Source organism: Electrona antarctica (genome assembly GCF_951216825.1).
Source record: "Electrona antarctica genome assembly, chromosome: 19".
Taxonomy (NCBI): Eukaryota; Metazoa; Chordata; class Actinopteri; order Myctophiformes; family Myctophidae; genus Electrona; species Electrona antarctica.
Genome location: NC_136800.1, coordinates 32864000 through 32887500, shown reverse-complemented (window position 1 = coordinate 32887500; position 23501 = coordinate 32864000). Strand labels below are relative to the sequence as shown.

The 23501-nt window shown below is 45.6% G+C and overlaps 1 protein-coding gene across 2 annotated transcripts in view; it reads right to left on the bottom strand.

Moving 5' to 3' along the window:
- The window catches only part of gpc5c (glypican 5c), a 185819-nt gene that overhangs the window by 146292 nt on the left and 16026 nt on the right, over positions 1 to 23501 (bottom strand). For both annotated transcript variants that reach the window (XM_079488750.1, XM_079488751.1), the window contains exon 2: positions 15711 to 15872. In XM_079488750.1, coding sequence (XP_079344876.1) covers positions 15711 to 15872 — 162 coding nt within the window. The remainder of the gene's footprint in view (positions 1 to 15710; positions 15873 to 23501) is intronic.

Below are 23501 nucleotides of genomic sequence, written 5' to 3'. Positions count from 1 at the left end.
AATGGACTCTTGAGGTGTGAAAGGAATCCGACATGAAAGGAAAGCCCTAATGAAGGATTTTCCACCCTTCCTAATGGCAGGTGTGGAGTGGACTCTGTTTCAAATTGTTCAGCTTTATTGTGAATCTAGTGTAAAGGTTACCGATACACCGGCAAATGATTTCCATCCAGTCCCTGGCACCATAGGCTGAGGCTAATGATTTAACAGGCTTAGTGCCTGTGTGGGTATGCGATCAAAAGCAACATTAAACTGATTAGATCCATTTTGAACGGCGAAAAAAGTTTAAAAAAATAATAAAAAAAAAAGAGAGAGACAGAGGCCAAACAATAAAGATCGGGACATAAAACATTGCTGTAAGGAACAAAGCGCAGTGCAAGAATCCAAAGAGATGAGATTGCTTGCCAGTGCTGGGCTGCTGTGACTGATCTTGAGAGCACATTCATATAAAATGCTCTGCTCTGCCTGGCAGAGAGTGGACATCATAATCCGTCTTGGATCACACCCAAATCCACCGTCAGGAGAGATCCATAGCAGCGCACGCACGCACGCACGCACGCACGCACGCACGCACGCACGCACGCACGCACGTCGCACGCACGCATGTCGCACGCACGCACGCACACACACACATTCTCCTCTGGAGTGCAATTGATGGCCAGAGCTGTGCAAAAGACCACCGCTTTAACTCATTAACTGGCAGAGTTAAAACATTGCCAGTGATTTCAAGCATTTTTTACTAACCTTTGAAGAACTACAGAACATTTTCTTCCACAACAATCCACCCACCGATGGTCTGAAAAGACATAGTAGAGTCTTGGGGAAGCAGAAAAAACATAAATAAAATAAAAACGTGCCACCACTATGTTCTGTTTCGTAGTTATGGGCAGTTGAATGTGGTTTGTTTTCAGCAAAAAGCAACAGAAAGCAGTGAAAAATTAAACTAACATTACATTGTGATTACGTGACTTATGACACATAGCTTGCAGAGTTAGTTCAGTCAGTCACACTCGAGGGAATTCATGCCGTGCTCAAAGGCGCATTCTATACTCAAGGGCTTAACATGCTGAATTTCTATGTGGGTGTATAAGTGCAAGTCCCACACGTCATTCGCTGATGTGGCAGTCAGCTGACCAATTGGGCGGGCTACTTACAGTAAGCTCACCAGTCTGCATGCTCTTCCTGCCTTCCTTCTGCTATGGTTCCCGGTTGTTATGTGATGTTTGCTCCCACCACCACCCCAGCACCACCGGTGGGCTCTGTTAAGCTCTGTTAAGTTCCCCATGGGGGGTTCATTGTATATCTATCTCCCTGCTCTTAATGTTTATGATGGTTAATCGTGCCGAGCAGGGAGTAAATGCAGCAGAGCCGAATGCCAAGATAAATATCATATGCACACTTGTATTCTCATTCTATAATAAATATTGGTTAAATCTATTCCGTGAGTTGTCTGACTGAACTGGGTGTAATCTTCCTCGTCGCTCCTAAGATCATTCACGGGTTACAGAAAGAGCGCCCTCTGTCGCAAACCACAGAAAATGCAAAAGCCTTGGAATTGAAATGACGAGTACATTCGCCAATGGCTGTCAACGAGTTAACGGCGTGCTATGGGAGGAGTCACAGAGGAAGAGGACGAGAGCGAGGAGCGGCGGTGGGTGGATGAACGCATGCAGGGCTGGGTGGGTGACATAAGTGAGTGGGTTTGTAGTGAGTGGATGAACGCATGCAGGGCTGGGTGGGTGACAGCAGTGAGTGGGCTTGAACGGGGCGGGGGAGCCGGGGCTTCGTCTTGGAGACGTGATGATGATGATGATGCTGGTGGTGTGGGAGTGGTGGTGGGGCGACTCCTCTCAGCCTACCAGCTGAGAAGGGCTGAGGTAATAGCGTGAGTCACTGCCCGTGGTCACACACACACACACACACACACACACACACACACACACACACACACACACACACACACACACACACACACACACACACACACACACACACACACACACACACACACACACACACACACACACACACACACACACACAGAGCGTGTGAAAGTCACTTCAACGACACTCCTGAGACTGAGGCACTCCCTCTCACCTTCCAGAGGCTGCTGCTGTCCAGAGCCATAGCCGACGTCCACACAGCTAGAACTGGAGTTATAGCTGCTGTCCAGAGTCATAACATCCAGACCTAGAACTGGAGTTATAGCTGCTATATCTGCTGTCCAGAGTCATAACATCCACACAGCTAGAGTTATAGCTGCTATAGCTGCTGTCCAGAGTCATAACATCCCCACAGATAGAACTGGAGTTATAGCTGCTATAGCTGCTGTCCAGAGTCATAACATCCACACCAATATCCAGAACCAGAACTGATATCCACAATTATAGATGCTGCCCAGAACCTTATATACAGTAGCTGTACTACCTGTACCACTAATACTGGTGTAAATAAAGTATTCAAACAATCAGTCCAGGCAGTGTCATAGCTTGCTTGCTTCCTTCCTTCCTTCCTTCCTTCCTTCCTTCCTTCCCATTTCACTCGGCACATCTTCGCTTCGCTCCAAGTCCACCTCCCTTTTCCCCATTAAGCGGAATTCTACAGGGCCTGTCATTATAATGAGTCATGGTAGCTTTAGAAAAATGGAAAGGGCTCATGGAGTTTTTCCTCAGTAGTTCATTTTGTCTAACCCTCATCCAAAAGGTCACACGAATTATATCTCCTATAGCTGTTCACACGCATTCACACGCATGCAGATGTACTGTAGATTCACATGTGCGAGACCACATGCATGCATAGTATACAGTATGCATATATGCATACATGCATGCATACATGCATACATACTGTATTGTATAGTGATATACAATACAGTCTCTATCGGGTGGAAACCCCATATGTCTTTTCAAATTCAAAGGTAAAATGTAGCACTGTATCGCTTCACACCGCGTTTCGAGCTTGCAGATCTGCTACTTTTGATACTTTTGTGTGGCCATTGATCAAGTATAGGCCATTCATTTACAAAAGAACACAAACAAAAAACATAGAATACGGAGATGAGAGGTTTGTTGCTTGACATGGACGATATACTCGCTCGCACGCACGCACGCACGCACGCACGCACGCACGCACGCACTCACTCACTCACTCACGCACGCACGCACGCACGCACGCACGCACGCACGCACGCACGCACGAAACCCTTGATGGCTTGTGGGATCGGTCGGGCCAACACTGCAGGCCCAGGGTGGACACAGGAAGTCTGGCCCGGGCCAATTAGCCGCAGGAAAGAAATCCCATCAGCCAACAGACAGAGCGAACTGTACTCGGGGCCGATCCTTTTGGACAGAGAACAAGCCCCGGGAGACGTGCATTTGTCTGCCTTAACGAGAAAATCCCAAGGCATCAGCCTTCCACGCAGCCTCGCTAGTGAGATTGATGAGGCCTAGTCTGTAGCTGGAGTGTTTGTTGAGGCTAGTCGCAAGGCGATGTCACACATATCCTAGCGATACTGTGATCTGTCAGGAAAAGGAGAAGGGGGGGATGTTGGCTGGCAGTAAAGGTATATTAATTCTCTCATTTGATTTCGTTCTAATGATGTAACACGCACACACGGACAGACACACTCACAGGTATACATACGCACACACACATGCACGCACGCACAGGCCTGGCTGTTTATATAGGCAGTGACTTCAGTTTTGGGGAGCTAGGGTGGTTGTTGAAGACTAGGGGGAAACAGAATAACAATGAATAAGAAACTGAAAAAGGGGAGTCGGGGGGCGAAAGCAAGAAAGAAGGAAGAAACAAACAAACAAACGAGCAAGCATTTTACAATTTTGTTTTGTGTAGTGTGCTCTTGGCTGCCAGGGGGAATCTTTGAGACATGTGGGTTCTCTGCAGTGCCACTCAGTGAACAGGCTGTTGGCACAGTGCCAGCCTACTCCAAAACTTTATCTTGTTACAGCCGGCTTGACGGCCTCTAATGCTGACAAAGCAGGGGGCAGAGAGAGAGAGAGAGAGAGAGAGCGAGAGAGAGAGAGAGAAGGATGGTATAGAGAGAGGAGAGTGTGAAAGAGACATGGAGATAAAGACAGAATGAGGAAGATAGATAGAGAGAGGCCAAGAAGAACTACAGAGATATATCACTGCAGGCAGGGTTTAGAAGAAAGTGGACTTACTGGGCCAGTAAGGGCACGCCAACCACCTTCAAACACACCTGTGCACACTTTCCTCACACTTTCAATGAACACCGCTCCTCCACCCTCTCTCTCTCTCTCTGTATGCACTCCCAACTGGGCCTAATGTGCACCCCCCCCCCCCCCCCCCCCCCTCCTCCTCTGGTCTTTTCACACGTTCGTGCTGAGGTGAGACACGCAGATGAAAAGCAGAGGCAATTAGGCCAGGCCCCATTCGTGTGACTTTATGACTGGGAGAGGCACGAGTACCCCCCACCCCCCCCACCCCCACCTCTTCCTCCTCCACCTCTTCCTCCTTCCCTTTCCCTCTGCTCTACGTTCGTCCTCCTCCTCTAAAACCTCGAGGGGAGCACATCCTGCCCCGGTGTGTCACGTCTAGTCTGGTGAGACAGGAGAAGCACAACCATAAAGAATAAAATACACGTGGGGGCCACACAAACATGCTGTGGACAGCAGGTCCATAAACGGGCGATATATAGTGTGTATATAGTGTGATTGGACTGGACATGAATCAGGATTGATCCGGATGCCGGATGTCCTTCATTTCAACATGAGCTCATGGTTCAGCAGCGCCGTGTCATGGTGCGTCCAAAAGCGGCGGTCTCGGAGGACACATGGTCGGTCAAAACATCTGCTGAGGGAAATATAGGGCCACGATGATGAGGAGGAAGAGAGAGAGAGAGAGAGAGAGAGAGAGAGAGAGAGAGAGAGAGAGAGAGAAGCAGGCAAAGACATCAGAGGAAAGACGCACACAACAAGAACAAGACAAGAGAGAAGAGAATTTGCAGACAAAGTCAAAGATAATTGCACTAATACAGATAAGAAAGTCCTTTGTGTCTGATGATTGATCGTGCAGATCAAAACAAGACCGAACACAATGGCCTGATGATTCATCGTTATACATGTACTTGGTTCACGCACGCGCACAATTACGCAGCCGTGCACACATACATACACAAATATCAATATGCATATATACAGTGCACATTCACGCAAAACACATCAACACACAAATCAAGCACGCATACTTGATAACTCATCACTGCTTCATTTAAAAAAAAACACTGTGTAGGCAGGCTCTGTTAGCCACCCAAGCCCAGTCTAATGGAGATAAAGGAGGAAAAACAAAACAAAGCAATGCAATAATAGTCATGGAAATTCCCAGAGGGAGAGCAGGGGGAGGAGGGTCATTTTAGTATGGTTTATAAACTAAAAAAATAAGGGCATTAGGCCTGACGTCTCTTCTGTCGTTGTCCTACTGTATGTTTGTTTGCTTCCAGGCTCACTGTCTGCAAGGGCTGAGGGGTCGGGGGGGGCTGAGGGGTCGGGGGGGCTCTGAGAATTGGAATGGGAGGTGGGGGTGGTCTGAGAAAGGGAGATACGAGTAATAGACGTGGAGTATTACTGTCTCCCAATGGACAGAGGCACATACAGTACATGTGTGTGTGACACACGCACACACACACACACACACGCACACGCACACGCACACGCACACGCACACGCACACACACAAACAGAACTCCCAGGGAACGGAGACACAATTATAAGGCCCTCTGCCCCAGTGCGGAAGCACAGGGAGTCCAGGGAGAGGCGAATGCTCATGACGCACACACACGTGCACAAGCACACATGCATGCACGTACGTACGTATGCATGCATGCATGCACGTAGTGCATGCATACGTACTTGAGCAAGGCGCTGAACCCCTAATTGCTCCCGATGTGCAGGTTGGTACCTTGCATGGTTTCCCCCGCCATCGGTGTATGAATGTGTGTGTGAACGGGTGAATGTAATGCACATACAATGTAAAGGGCATTGGATAAAGGCGCTATATAAATGCACCATTTACCACAAAGTACGTATGCATGCACGTACACACACGCACACTTCCACACTGCTCCATACCTCCCGCCTTTCTCTCTCCTTGTTATGCCTTTTTTCCTCGCAAGGCAAATGGCACTCGTATATCTTTCCACTGCCTTAGGTGACATTTTATACTAATCTATGTCTCTCTCTCTCTCTCTCTCACGCACACACGCACGCACACGCGCACACACACGCACACACGCACACACACGCACACACACACACCTCGATGCCTCTGAGGACAGGGGGTCAGGAGGGTTCCTGGCAGATCAGCTAAAGCAGATCAGCTAATTATCTTGCCATAACAAGAAAGCATTGTGCCTCTCATGGTGTGGCCCCTGACACCCTCTCCCTCTCTCACTGGGGAGAGTTGGAAAGCACAAGGTGCTTTGATTCATTCTTGCTGAAACACTATTTGGGACGAGAGGGTTTTCCCTCTCGTCCCAAATTCCACGAAAAAAACATTTGTCAGCATCAGTGCACGCACCTTCTGCAGCGAGGTGTCTATGGTAACGATGGGGTGTTGTCAACACAGATACAGTATGCTCTAGCGCACACAAACACACACGCACACACACACGTATGTCATGGCCTTTAGCTCCAGGCTAGGTCTCTCTCCCTGCATATCAGTGACACTTGGTATCAAAAGTGTCAGCATTTTCATGACATCTGCTCCCCAGCAGTGTGGGTATAATATACACTCAGAAACACATTCTTCCATTCCCACCTGTCTTTCTCACACACACACACACACACACACACACACACACACACACACACACACACACACACACACACACACACACACACACACACACACACACACACACACACACACACACACACACACACACACACACACACACACACACACACTCAAACTACTGTACATTTCCTGTCAAACTACTGTATATCTATCAATAAAGGCAAACCCCCCCCCCCCCCCCCAATTTTTTTTTGGATGTTTCACACATAAGAGACAGACGGCAGTATTATGCGTGTCTTAAGTACCAGGTCTTATTACTTAACTTAAGACCTGGAGGCGTGAGTTGCCAAACAGCATTGACCACGCCTCCAGGTCTTAAGTTAAAGGAGAATTCAGTGATTTGGATGATTTGGAAAAACCCACGGTCCGCCCTGGTAACAAGATGTGCACATGCACGCACTACAGTGGGGAGACACGCGACAGGCCAACAGCACACACACCAAGGCCCGCCCCCGCTCGATCATGATTGGCAGAAGGCCCCTCTCTATGCTGATTGGATGAAGGCTGAGCCACCTAGCCAAAAATGAAACCTAAGGTTTTTTAACCCCCAGGGGTTAACTGGGGACAGACTCCTTATATGGTCAGCACACTCTATAGTAGGGAGTATTATCACAACAAAACAAAAAAATAACTGATATTTGAATTAAGTGAAATCACTGAATATACCTTTAAGTAATAAGACCTGGTACTTAAGACACGCATAATACTGCCCCCTTAGGGTGTCTTCTCTGTGTTGGACAGCTCGCAATTCATTTTCAATGGGAGTCACGTGGTTTTGACGAGACAACCTTTGTTCGATGGGGGGGGGGGGGGGGGGGGGGGGTTGGGGGCAGAACACAGCCATCGGGCCCAGGCGGTGGCGTAACCGTCTGGGCACCCGACTGGTAATCCAGTCACAGTGTGCCGCGGGTTCGACTCCCGAGCCCGACACGGCCTTTACTGCATGTCTTCCCCCATCTCTCTCCCGTTTCCTGTCAGCCTACTGTCTGTCCCTTCAAAAACCAATAAAAGGCGTAAGCCGCAAAAAAAATATCTTTAAAAAAGAAAAAAAAGAACACAGCCATCGAACAAGGTTGTCTCATCAAAACCACGTGACTCGCATTGAAAATGAATTGCGAGCTGTCCGACCCACAGAGGAGACAGGCGACAAGCAGCACACACCCGTCTCTTATATGTGTGAGAGGAGCCTGTGACATGGCCTGTGTGTGGCCTTGCATGTCACATTGGCAAATAAATAATAACAATAATGTTGTACTTGCATATACTGCATGACGTGGCAATCATTCACATCAGTCATGTGGACTGGCTGAGGGATTTGTGCTCCAGATGAAGTCAAGTCAGAGCTGCCATTCCCATTATTACTGTGTGTGTGGTGATTATTTTATACAGATGTCAGACAACTTGGTTGCCGCAGAATACTGCCTTGTCTCAACTCCATTCAGTGTGTGTTTGTGTGTGCGTCTATGTTGCCTGGTTTTTGAAAGAGAAAACAGCAAACAAGTGTATGAAAACAGGCCCAAAAGAAGCGACTTGGCTATGGCTATTTGAAAATAGCCAATCTACAAGCTCTGCTAAAATAATGATAATGATAAAGATAAAGATACAATTTTAACAATACAAATCTTGTATTGCCCCCCAATAGGCTACATATCAAATACATATTCATCTGGGTGTCCTTGCCATGAACATGTTTAAGAACCACTGGTTTATAAGCAAGCCCAAATAAGCAACTACACTTTAACAAGCCCAAAAAACGACAACCCGCAACTACAAACATCTTATAAGCGACTTTAAAGAAAAAGAAGCCCAAAATCACTTATAATGAGCAGACATGGCAACACTGTCGTGCGTGCTTCTCTTAAGGTGACGGTTTGGAGGCTGGGGAGGGGGGGGGGGGGGGGGGATTGGGAGTATGCACGGGAGGCCGTTGGGGATCAGAGGTCATTACATAAGGATCTTAACCCCAGGATGTGACCTTGTCTGCGGCTGCCTCCAAAAAGTACAGTGCAGGAATACCTCAACAAGACACTTACTGGAAATGGAAACGGCTTCTATTTTAGTGAAACTGTGATCATGATCTTGGAAGTTTCCATTGATCTCATTTCGTGTGCGGCTGAGAAGCGGCAGCTCGATGATGATAAATGTGGTCCGTGTTTACGGGGTCACACTCATGACATGACAACTCCCACACGAGACAAAGCACAGTAGGGCCTTTCGGGCTGTCAAAACAAAAGCAGGCCAACCAAAACACGCACGTGCGCGCACACGCACACACACACACACACACACACACACACACGCGCACGCACACACACGCACACACGCCATCTGCCTTCTAACGTGCACGTCCCCTTGGCTAAACCCCAGCAATCAGCATGGGTGATTCTGAGTTGAAAAGGATAAATTGAAATGAACAACATGACTGTGGAGGATTATTACCACAGAAAAAACATTGGTATACAGTACATACGCTGTAGCGGTTTGACCGACAATTTACCACACAATCAAACCACACAAAAACATATCCACACATATCCACGCATACACATTCTGTTCCTGAGTGAGCCCTGTTGCTGTCGGGCAGAAACCTCTTAACTCAATATTATAATTTTTAGTTTTTTTATAAATGAATGCCCTACTACTTGACAAAAGCATCAAAAGTAGCAGATGTGCAAGCTCGAAACGTGGCATGATGAAGCGACACGTTTAGAGCTTATAGATCTATACTTTCGCAATCTTTGACATTGACAGAGACGATGCATTTGTCCTTTCTATGGTCGTGTTTATTCAGATGTTGTGGCGATATACTATTTGTTGCACCGTCATAATCAACCTTATGTAATAAACATTACATCATATACAGTACTACAGCAAGTGAAAGAAGTGAGTGTAATCTTGGAAAGACACACACATACGACAATGTTATGTTCCCTCAGAAGGCTAAAAGGTTATATTGAAATACATAAAAGTAAAGTAGGGTAAATAACTATTAACAGCACAACTTTTATCCTAACTGCCTAAACTAGATGGCTGGTGGATTAACGGTGGACAGCGGGCAGATGGCGGATGGTCTGGTCATAAACGTAACATCCGGATCTGTGTGGTGCACCGTTACTCTGAGTCTCCGATCGGCACCAAACTGGGCACAAACACTGCTTAGGGGTCAGCCATGAGAATAGTCACACCAGGGTCACGGTGGCACAGTCGGTAGTGCTGTCGCCTCACAGCTAGAAGGTCCTGGGTTCGATTCCCGCTGGGGACGCTGTGGGCACTGGGGGGCGTGTTCCCTCCTCCGCGTCATCAGTGCCCATACCCAGGGCGGGGTAATCCTGGTCTCTAAACTACCTCCCCCTGGCTAGCCGGGGCGCCTGATGGAGGGGAAAGGAACTGGTCGGAATAGCGTGTTCCTTCCACGCGCTATGTCCAGCCGGGGAAACTCTCCCCTGTCAGGTGAAAAGAAGCAGCTTGGACTCCTCATGCATAGAAGGAAGCATGAGTTCAGTCCGCTGCCCCCCCAGGTTGGCAGAGGAAGTGTAGCGCCCAGGATTACATTAGATAATTGACACTGGGTGAAAAAATGGGTTACAAAATTGTGGGATAAAACATTAAAAAAAAAAGAGAGAATAGTCACACCAGGGGCCACGTTGTACAACCCTGCAGCTAGCTGGCCCCCCAGGGGCCACGCGTTTCCATGGTGCACTGTTGCTCCAATCCGTATCAAACTTGGCACAAACACTGCTCAGGGGCCTGGCATGAGAATAGAGAAGGGTTGCCATTTGTCGCAATCGGGTGGAAACCTCATATGTCCAAAACTGTTACTTTTCAGGATTCAAATGCAGGCTGTCACAGGTATCTAAACATATGTATTCACTCCTAAAATATTAATATAAAACATACAAAAAAACATGTATATACATGTAAAAAAGAAAAGAAAATTAGAGATTTCCAACTTTACATACAAGCAATTAAAATCGCGCAATTAAAAACAATATAACATGTTTACAATGTACAAGTTTATGCTTAATCAAGTGCTTTACTGGCCTTGTTAAACATATATGCGAGTGCACTTGTGAGATGATTTGGGAGCGGATGCCTATAAACCCTGTGATATTTAAAAAATATATTTAGGCATAAATGGACTGCACACCTTTATTTCCAAGTGACAATGACAAATATAGGCCTATAGCTTGCCTATTTGCAATTGTAGGCTATAGGCCTATAGGTGTAAGGGGCTTAATCATTCCCCCATTTAAATAAGTGCTTTAACAGTCATTCAGATAAACGGCAGATCTGGTCATCTGGATCACTTTATAAATGCCGTGGCGACGTGAGTGTACTCCATAACCTCGAAAACACTCGATTGAAAAATGAGGGCCTTTGTGTTTACAAGTTAAAATATAACGCTTTGCTGGCTCTATGGCCCGGATGTCCAGCAACCAGAGATGATCAGGACAAATAGCAGCCACATCCCGAATGAACCTGATCATCAAATAATCACCAGGTCAGTGGGACAACACATCCTCTAGCCTGGTACAAGGTATACCTTGCATGGAAGGAGATGGAGAGAAAAGAATATAACTGGCAGAACTTTAACGTTTTGTGTGTTTATTTTTTATCATACTAAGTGCCACATTTTGAGCTCGTCAATCTGCTACTTTTGCCCTTTTTAAATTAGAATACTGAAAAGCAACAGTTTTGGACATATAATGAGGTTTCCACCCGACAGAGCTGATATGTATAATAAATAATAAAATGAAGACGGGGAAAGAGAGGGACCCACAAACACATTCAGGGAATTAGCCATCAACCAAAATTGGGTGTGTTTAACTTTATTGAACCCTTTGGTCAACTACTGTAAGCAGCTATAGGGCCCTTGGGAATCTGGCCGCAGTCCTTGGGAATGCGGTCAACTTAATATACTGTAAGTATCCCATTAACCCTGTCATCAGTAATTTGGCCATGTCATTACAGGCAAGAACAATTAAATAAATGTTTTAGATATCTCCCCCCCCCCCACACACACACCCACACACACACACACAAAAAGAGCAGAAAATAAGCAGATCATCAAGCTCATGACAGAGTGGCTCATTCTTTATATCGGCACTATAGCTTTCCTGTTATACCCCAGATTTGTTCAAACCGTGCAGCTGACAATTTTACCACTGAGTTATTTAACACGCCATACTACGCGTTCCCCGCATTTTAATCAAATATCCAACGCTGCCGACATTGTTTTATTACCTTTGGAGCATACGCTGAAGTATCTGGGCTTTTGATCGGCGAAAATCCGCTTAAAATAGGTTCCCTGGTGTCTTGCGATCAATCGCACCAATCGCCATCTTGGTACGCCGGGTGCATAAAACCACATTCCATGAGGTCGTGTCTTCCGTTCACTTGCATTGGACTCAATTTCCCAGAAGCCCTAGCAGCCCAGTGAAAGTGTCGATTTACGGTTTCGACATCATAACATGAAGCTCTCTCCCCCTGCTCCGCGGCAGAGACGGACTTTCGTTTTAATTATTAAAATAGGGCGATTTAGACACATAAAACAAATAGCGGGAATGTCGTATTATGCAGCGGGGGAACACTGGATCAAACAATTAGCGGCAAGCAAACTGTTAATAGAGCCTGCCTACTACTTGCTCTGGGGAGAAATGTAATTTTGACCCTCAGGTCAACGTTCGTGTCAAACCAGAAACCAGGATCTAAATATCTAGAATAGCAGCAAGACCAAATTCAACAACCACCAAATGTTTAAGTTATATTGTATTAACATGACCCCATACAGATGGGACAAAATAACATTTCCTTCTCGCACACAAACAAATTAACATAATAGAGGTCTTAATAGGGCCTAAGTGGTTGAGAATGCGTGTGCAGTATCAGCCAAATTCATATTCCCATGACTTCATGTGGTATCTCAGCCACTCACTACTTGACATTCCACACGGAGCACTCAGACAGGACAGGGATTGTCCTTAGAAGGCCCTGCGGGAGAGGCCTCTACCGACACACTAATAGAACTGTCTGCCATGTGGTTTTATATTGTAATTCCACAGTTTCTTCCACCGCGGCCTGTTTGGACGGTCCTTTGTTTGCATTTTACCTGTTTTATTTCCTCTCTAATTTTGTCGTTATGCCAATTGATTCCTCCCCACACACATTAGTCACTGCTGTTGTATCCCTACTGGGTCACCTCTGCCAGTGAGGAGACCCCACCGAGAGGATGTAGAGCCTTCGTCCTAATCCTCCCGCCCAACACTCCCCGCTGACAGGTGCCGGCCCAGCTCGTAGGAAAATATCACCCTCAGCCCAGCTTCCTCCTCCCTAACACGATCCAATTGTGTTTGTATAGATACAGATAACTTTAAATAATGTTGTATTAAAAATTGTTCTAACTAAAGTGGATGGGGTCCGTACGCTTTTCCGACAAGATTATCCGTAGCAGCATGTGTTTCTGTCTCTGCCTCTCTCTGTGTGTGTGTGTGTGTGTGTGTGTGTGTGTGTGTGTGTGTGTGTGTGTGTGTGTGTGTGTGTGTGTACGGGTGCACGGGTGTGTGGGCGCACGGGTGTGTGGGCGCACGGGTGTGTGGGTGTGCATGCGCTGCAGACTGACACAAACATAATGTTAAACGTGTTTAGTGCAATGGTTTGAGGGACTTTTTGACTACACACCGTCTGTCTGTCTGTCTGTCTGCCTGCCTGCCTGCCCGCCTGCCTGCCTGCCTGCCTGCCTGCCTGCCCGCCTGCCTGCCTGCCTGCCTGCCTGCCTGCAGTGTGTGCTCACCGACGCCAACACTGGTTCACATGTGTAAGTGCAGTCTCCTCAGAGAAGGGTATAGAGGCCCTTAAGTCTGGCTTATGCTCACATACGGTACTCTTAAAACTGTTTCCTCTCTCACTGACAGTTACGGGTCTGACATGACTGTCATACTTTCCAGGGACGGCGATGTCTAAGAGGCTAATCCACTTTCCATTATTGCTACTTCACGTTCGGCAAAACATTTTCTCCTCATTGCGCCGCACGCTCGCATGTCATGCATGCAGTTTCCCATATATTGGCAAGTGAAGGCCGCTGGTGTCCCGACAGAGATCATAAAACAACATGCCGTCTCGGCAGCGTACATTGTCCTATAAAACAAATTGCATGGTAGCCGAATTCCTGTAACACCAAAAACATTCAAAGCATGTCAGCCTTGTGGGATAGTGTTGGGAGGGGATAGAGGGGAGAGAGAAAAAAACCCACAGTGTTTCGGAAATTTCAGAATTCAAATGACATTGCAATTACCGGCGGAAGGCGACTGGCCTTCTGCCTGATTTAGAGAGAGAGACAGACAGACAGACAGAGAGAGAGAGAGAGAGAGAGAGAGAGAGAGAGAGAGAGAGAGAGAGAGAGAGAACTGTACAGCAGGACCTAATTCACCGCACGCACGCACGCACACACGCACGCACGCGCACACGCACACACACACACACACACACACACACTCTTGACAAACACACACAAAAAAAAGATATTGCACAGGTTGTCGGAGGAGTGCCTGCACGCTCTACATCGGAGCTTCCCGAATTCCGGTGCATGGCAGACACTGCGCTGAACATTTCATTAAAAAAAAAAAAGAAACACTATACCTAGAGTGTCCCGGAGTTTGGGATAAACCAAGGTTGTACTGTGTGCTACTGCTGTTCCCAGAGGAGGATCTGAGAGCTGCACAGCCAGACAATCAAAAGCCTGAGGCAGAGAAGAGGGCCTGTGTAGCCTCGTTCCTCCCTGCCGGACTGATTTCTCTCCACACCGCTGCTACTGCCAAACCCACAGAACGAACTGCAGTAGGAAAGAAATCAAAAGGCGAGGGGGGGGTGGCGGGGGGGCTCGGGTGGGGAATTGACTTTGCCCATGTTTTACCAGTTCACATACTTGCCTGCATGCCAGCAATCGTGGCCCCGGGGGGAAGTGAATGTTACAAAAAGAAATGTTATTCGCGAATATCGGACAAATCAAGAAATTCCTTGCAAAAAAAACCCAACTAAACTTTTTTAGTTGGGCTGGAACTTTGCATGGATACACTTTTTTTCCAGTGCATTTGGACTGCAAAAGAGGACAGAGTTCGGTTAGATGACGGGGAAGGGCTTGGTCAAGTGTTTTACGCAAATTATGTGCGGCAGCTACTGTTCTCCTATAATAAAGGGCATTATGTGTCTTGTATATTTGCTTCCATACATTGTGTATACACTCTTTTAGACCAGAGTTAAAAAATGGGCCCACAGGGTCAGTGGCTTAATGGGCTCTATGCACACACTCCATTTTGGAAAGAACTTGGGCCCCTTCACTACTTCCTTCCCAGGTGTTACCGCTGATACTAATGAAGGCTCTGTTCCATTCTGGTCAAGCAGAGTCAGGGTGCTGCTACTGTGCGTGTTGGCTCACTGGAAACACTCTGCTACACCAGTGGGTATGAAAGTGTCCTTGAGTGGGTTCCAAATGGCCTCCTACAGGTATGTAACTCTCAGAGTTATGGGGGTCCTTGAAATTAAAAAAGTTTGAGAACCACTGCACACAAAATGGAACAGAGCCTTAATTAGTACCATCGGTAACACCTGTGAAGGAAGTAGGGAAGTGGCCCGGCCGGAAGTAGGAAGAGTTATTCTGTGTGCATAATGTAGTGGTTCTCAAGTGTCCTTGAGCAAGACTCTGGACTCCTAATTGCTCCTGATGTGCAGGCCATCGGTGTGTGATTGTAATGCACAATCTATGTAACGTGCTTTGGATAAAAGCACTATAATACTGTACCCTATACCATTACATTCTACTGTACCTCTGAATAGCACCCATTCGAGAGACCCCCCCCTCATTCCCAGTGTCCTGCGGTCCTTACCCTGGAAGGCGTCGGCGTGTCCGGAGAGGAGGTACTTGAGGTCGAAGCTGTAGGAGCGGACGTTCTGAAGGGTCTCCCTCTTCACGGCGTACTGGTAGCTCTCCTCCATCTTGCGGGTGCAGCAGGAGGGACCCTGGTGCTTACACACCAGCAGGTCCACGTCTGCGGGTGGAGGCAATCACACAATCAGAATCATGACCTTTATCGTCATATCACAGCTTCACAGGTGTGAAGAAGCAGTGGTGTACTGAAGTACTGTACTTGCGTACAATTTTTTTTTGCTTCAATGTTCAATACAAAAAATATTGTACTTTTACACTACAATTGTACAAGAACTTTAGTTACTAGTTACTTTGTAGATTTGGATTATTACTACAAAACTTCAGCCCTAAATATTATATATATTTCAGACACTTGAAAATAGCAGATCTACAAGTTCAAAATGTTTCGCAAGCTTAGATTTTCGGAAAAAGAAAGAAAAACGGATACGTAAACATGTCAAAGATAGGGGGGTTCCTTGAAATGAAAAAGGATTGAGAATCATCGATTCACCCTATTGAAACTCTTCCAGACTCTAAAACGCGCGCACGCACGCACGCACGCATGCACGCACGCACGCACGCACGCACGCACGCACGCACGCACGCACGCACGCACGCACGCACGCACGCACGCACAGTATATTTTCTTCAGGAAGCATTAGGGAGAGCAGTGGAGAGGAGGGGAGTGCGGCGCGGTCGCAGTGATGACTGCGATTTAATAGTTATGAATGAGGTGAGTCACGTTCCGTTAATGGAGAAGAATATGATCTGGAACATGTTGCTTTCTTTTCAGTGGTTAGAGGGTTATGGGAAAGTACAAAATTCCAGTCCGTTCAGAACTATTAGCTATAGGCTTACTGTATATAGAGAGAACATGGATGGGCAATACACTATTAGCTATACTAATATTGTTGCTGTAGGGCAGAAACCTCTTATCTCCATATTTTTACTTTTTGTGTTATTTGGTAAATTAATGTCCTACTTTATCATACTACAGCGTCACAGGAAAGCATCAAGAGACATATAGGACTCTATAGTCCATTATAGTTTCATTATTATATAGATATTACACTGTAAACGGATGATCACACTACAGAGTCACACAAAAGTATCAAAAGTAGCAGATCTTCCTGCTCATGTTTTGAGCTCTTCAATCTGCTACTTTGGCTATTTTTGAAATTGAATCGTGAAAAGTAACAGTTTTGGAGGTTTACACCAGATGGCGACGATACATATACTGTATATAAAATATTAGTTTTTCCATGAACTCTTTTTTTTGCCAGCTACGTATATGTACCCCCTTTACACCATATATGAAGTGGTTTAGCCAAAGGTTTTAACATTGGTCCGGTTGCTAGGCAACGCCTCCGTCAACCCCAGCACCAGGATCTTTGCACACAGCCCCCATTTACTTCCAGTCAAAGTAAGATTTTCTATGCCTCGCATCTCTGAAACTACGAGCACTGTCCGTGTTTTTGACGATCCATCCGTGGTTCAGATGTGATTTGTGATTTTGTCTCGCATCTCTGTTAATGTTTCTGGCGAAAGGTAAACAGCATGAGCTAACACTAATAATAGCCGATCGTTACAATGGTGGTTTCCAGGCCGGGAAACCGGATATGAAGATGACCAAATACAGGCAAAGACGCCTGACAGAGTTTACCTACACTCTGCTTCCACCTAGTGGCACAGAAATAATTAATTGAATGCGCTACTTTGTCGTACAAGACTGTTGTACGACAAAAGTTGAGAAAATAGCAGATCTACAAGCTCACAACATGTTGCAGCACAATGCATTGTGAGCTCATATATCAGCTATTTTCACTATATTTTATATTATTATTATTTATTTATTTTTAGTGAAAGTGTGTCTGTGGGTTTTGTAAATATCTAACCAATGACAAGTATTAACAAGAGCGTGTGACTGACTAAATAATAACTACATTGGATCCATTGGGACACAAGCTCTTTTTTTCCATTTCCTGAAAAGCAACGGTTTGGTACAAACTAGGTTTCCGCCCAACGACGACGACACATTGGTTCTGATCTCAGTTCTTTGACTCAAATGAAGTCATTACTTAACCCATTTTGACCTGAGATCAGATTCTAAAAATGTCTTCTACAACCTGACAGTCGATTTTTCAAAAATAGCAGACCTACAAGCTCGTAGCGTGCCACTCGGTGGCGCGCTATGAGCTTGTAGATCTGCTATTTTTCAATAGCTAAAGCATAACATAATGCTAACACCAAAAGGGGTTCCCGCCCAAAATGGGTTAAATACACACAATCAAGGCAGTGCTTGCATTCAGCTAGCCACGAACATAATGACCTGCTGTCAATCAGGTGCTGTCAATCACTTGGTACGAGTATATCCGTCACTTGTTTTGTTTTCCCGTTTTTCCCAAATATTGGAAACTCCGGTAAAACGTACTTAAAGTTTGAGTCTTTAATGAATCACAATAGCATACATTTGTGCTCATAATACATAACACTCCTAAATCGGCTAAATGTTTAGAATTATGCACAACAACTTAGCATTAGTAGTATTATAAGTGCAGGTTGTACTGTATTATAAGCTCAGTGGAAGAGTATTACGACTATATGACATTATGACCAGCACTTATAATACTTCATAATCAGAATAAAAAATCAACTATATTGTTACATCACAGTTTTACAAGTAAAAAAGTGGGTGAAATTTGTTTTTGTGCATAGTTCCCATCGTGTTAATTTCCCAAGAAAACAAAGAAAGGGAAGAAGAGGAAGGGAGGGTTGTAGGGTAGGAGATCAAGGCAAGAAAGACAATGTAGAAGCTCGTTCTGCTTATAAGCCTAGTTATACATGAATATAGATATATATAGATATATATCACAAGTGGTATGAAGCCTTTTACGTGCATTTACAATTTATTATAAATGTGATTGTGATGCATTATCGACCTGACCTTTATGTAAAGTGAAACTTCATAATATTGTCTCTGTCAGGTGGAAACCTTGTATGGCCAAAACTGTTACTTTTCAGGATTCAAATAAAAAAAAACAGCGAAGGTAGCAGATCGACGAGCTTGTAGATCTGCTTTTGATGATTTTGCGTGACGCTGTAGTATGATGGAGTCTGGTAGAGATGAGAGGTTTTGCATGGAGCGAGCCAGTGACTAGTTTCCTGGACATGCACATAGGCAGACTGTCATAAATCCATAGGGAGACAGAGAGAGGCACAGTCAGAGGGGAAAGAAAGTAAACCAACAAGAATTCATCTATGTTTGCAGCTATAAATAAAGGTGTATAAATATCTCTGGCTCATGTGCTCATGGACACACGCATGTTGAAAATGTGTCTGTTCAGACACACGTGTGTGTGCGTGCATGAATTGTGCACAGATGCAAACACACGGGTCGACGCGCACTTTTGTAGTGAACACACACATGTGCGCACGCATGCATGCATGCACGCATGTATGCGTGCAAATACTGATCCTATTGATAAGTGAGTAATGGAGAGGTGACATCTATGGTGACTAGCCATCAGTGGTGGAACATAACTAAGTGCAGTTACTCAAATTCTGAACTTACTCAAAGTACAATTTTGAGTTGTTTTTTGGTAATGTTATTTACTTATTTTACTTCTCTTTACTTTACTTTCCAATTGTCAATATTTTCACTTTTACACCATTCAAATATTGTACTTTTTACTCACTACAATTATTTGAATTCTTTACACTTTACGTCCATTTTCGTGCCAAAACCTTTGTACTTTGTACCCAAGCAAAACTGTGAGTATTTCTTCCACCGCTGCGAGCCATAATACTGGAGCTCATTACAGCCACATGAAGGCAATGATCTAATTCCAGCTAGAATATGATCCAAAGTGAGGCTCAGTCAGATAGGCTGACGTCACTGTGCTTCCACCCTGTCCAGACACCGTCGCCTGCTTCTCACTGTCACCTCACATATAAACACTGTCATGACATCACTGAGACTGGCCACAATTAGCACGGCTTATTAAACACAGCACGCACGCGCACACACACACACACACACACACACACACACACACACACACACACACACACACACACACACACACACACACACACACACACACACACACACACACACACACACACACACACACACACAGGAGAGCTTGTACAGTACAGTACAGTACAGTACAGTACAGTACAGTACAGTACAGTACAGTACAGTACAGTACAGTACAGCACCACTCACTTCAGACGGGTCTGATTTTTTTTTATAAAGCGGGTCTCAAAACAACATGTAGGCCTATTTGATATGATAACTCATTTTAGTGGGAGGAGTGGGAGGGGGGGGGGGGGGGGGGGGGGCAGCTAGGGGCAGGTGCTGTAACCAGAGCCCGCAGCATGGCCCCGGGACAGACGGACCGCAAGACCAGTTCCTCTGCCGTCCCAAATCCATCCATGAAACACAATAGGGATGCATTCTGAATCCCCTCATTCCCTCTCTCTCCAACCCCCCTTTCTCTCTCCCTGGTCTGCTGGCATATCGTCACTGTCCACCAGAAACCTCTTATCACCCATAGTTCAACTTTTTATGTTCCATGGACAAGGTTTCCACCCGACAAGGATATCATCTCTGTCATGCACGCGCATGCGTGAGTGCCTGTGACGCATGTCTGTGTGTCCAGAGCCAATCTCACAAACCACTGGGCAGATCACTGTGAAATGTAAGCCTATTGGCAGTGTACACAAGAGTGTACACTGCCAATAGGCTTACAGTACAGAAGGACCTTCACCACAAGTTACTAGTACTTTTTGAAATATTCATTCACAGTGCAAAATATAATAGGTTGAGTCACCGCCGATTGGTCGTTCGTCATGACACCCATCAACATACTCCCCTAACTGCCTATAGTGACTTCTTGTGACAAGAGTGACCAAACGTCGGCCTGGGCCGTGGCTCAGCGGTCCAGGAATGTGGAAGTTCCGTACTCAAATCCAAGATGCAAAACAAACAAAAAAACAGTTAAAACGACGGAGGCGCGCCGCCTAAAGTGGACCTGAGCCAGTTGACCTGTGGTCAATATGTGCTGTTGCAGTCAAATGTTTGATGCTTGGTCAAATCCATCCCATTTTGGGAGTGAGAATGCAATGCCCCCATTTACCTGATCCACACCCCCCCCCCCCCAACCCCCAATCCTGCCTAGCCCAGCAAAGTGGCCTCCTCTGAATCAGCTCCTCCCAAGCCAGTATGTGACAAATGCATGCATTGCATTGCGGAAGGCCAAATGGAAAAGGCAAAAGGCTAAATGAAAGACGCACAAATATCCACCTTTCAATATCCACACATTGGAATTCTCAATATGTGTGTCAAACTGTTCTAAATTCATTACACTTAGCAGCTTCTCTCCCTCTCTCCCTCTCTCTCTCTCTCTGTTATCTCTGATATGAAACTAATATCCAGCGCCTCACACAGTGGAATCTGGCCTGGCCTCCCTTATCCCTCAGAGTAGCAGTGTGGCTGGCGTGGCGTAAGTGATACCCAGAAAGACTTTGGCAGTTAAAGCCCCCTCCCCACACACAAAATCACGAGACAGGTCGACCACGTTGCAAATACTCTGGAACATTGATTGGAGTCATTAGGGGCTGTGCCTTCTGCTTGTCCGCACCACCGGGGACAAACTAGAAATGCACGCTGTCGAGGTGCCAACTTGCGCCTTGCACACAAGTAGGCCATGTATGGCCTACTTGTGCGCAAGCAGAGCGCTCACCACTGGCGATGCCAATGACATCACCACTGGCCTCACCAAGAATACTGGTCCCTCATTGGCTGTTAACACTCAGAGCGCCAGGCAGCACCATAAACCGCGACACCGCGGGTTATAATTACCCATTGAACGCCAAACCTATGGCACCGCGGGTTATAAGCTTTACATCTTTGATCGCATTGCGGCTGACATATTACCGTTTCTGGCGAAAGATAAACAATGTGCTTTCTGTTTTGTCTCTGCGAGGCGTGTGACACACACGGAAGCGGGGCTCATATACAGTTGATGTGAATCATGGCGATGAAGTACCTGGACATGAACACTAGATGGCGGCTTTCAAACCGAGCCTGTAAATATGACAGTTGCAGGGATGCAATGTAGTGCAGATGAATTCCTGTGGCATGCAGATTTTTTTGTGCATGGAGAGATTTGTGCTAACAGAGTGGTTTGGTAGGAGAAGCCGAACGGATAAACAGCCATGTGGTTGTGGGTGTACCCCATAGAGTATATAAAGGATAGAGACCGAACTGGAGCACTAGCCCCGCCCCCAAGCTATTCATTTCGATGAAGTTGCTCAGTGGCGTTTTGAAGCACCCGGAAGACTGCCGGAAGTACCTCCTCCGGACCTCAAATTTGAGGTCCAGGGTGACGTATGGGTGACGCGTAGATGGTCCTACGCGTCCGTGCACGGGTCCGCCTGCAGTCCTTCCTCTTACCACTAGGGCCCAGAGCTTCAACGTTGGAGCGCCTCACTGGTCCCTTGGTGTACCCCCTTTCAATTAGGGTAGAAGGATAATAATAATAATAATAAGTCAGGAATGTTTTTAGCACTTTTCTAAGGAGGCTACTGAAATATGCTTAACATGTATCTGGCTGGGGGATCCAGAGCAGGTTGAGAATATATTAGGAGATGGAGGACGAGGTTGGGAATACTGTTATTTTAGGAGATGGAGGACGAGGTTGGGATTACTGTTATTTTAGGAGATAGAGGACGAGGTTGAGATTACTGTTATTTTAGGAGATGGAGGACGAGGTTGGGATTACTGTTATTTTAATATTAGGTGATGGAGGACGAGGTTGGGATTACTGTTATTTTAATATTAGGAGATGGAGGACGAGGTTGGGATTACTGTTATTTTGCACATATAAACAAATAAATAAATACATTCTTGAATGCTAATCTGTTTCTCGTGTATACATGCAGTATGCATCAAATACAAAACTGATCAAACTCAGGTGTGTGTGTTTAATACCATGCCATGGGCTTATTATAGATATCTGGTATATGGTTGAAGAATTCCATTTCCTTGTAATTATGGTATAAATAGGAATACCGGTATTACCTGTTACAATCAATCATGTTATAGTAGGTGTAATGAAGTAGGTAGCCTAATACAAGTGTATATACTGTAGGTGTTTTATAGGTTAGATATAACTGTGCCAAAATGCTATGGATTCTATTCTATGTATTTTGGGGGTATTGGGGGTTTGAGACTAGGGTTGGGATTCGTTAGGATTTTAACGGTTCCGGATCCTTCCCGGATCCCTCTTAACGGTTCCGGTTCCTAACGGTTCCCTTAGCGGATCCTAATATTATTTTTTCCCCTTTTTTTCTGACATAGATTATGCTTATATTATAACTAACCTAACCAAATACATAATAAACACACATTCATTAATTCAATTATTGAAAATACACTTTACAATTATGAGGTGGCAGTGTGGCACTATTATTTAAACTTCACCACCACCACCACCAGCTAGACACCACAACAATATCATTGTTGCAATTTGTACTGTATATTGCAATTTGTACTGTATATTAAATATAGCCTACAGTACACATTGCAATAATGATATTGTTGTGGTGACAAATGTTGTCTTTAATGTTCAGATTAATTTAATATGAAGGACCCCTTACCCTAATGGAAACAAGCCATAGTGCTTTCTTGGATTATAAAATCATTTTAGCAGACCTTGTATTGAACTGTAGGCTACGTTCCTGT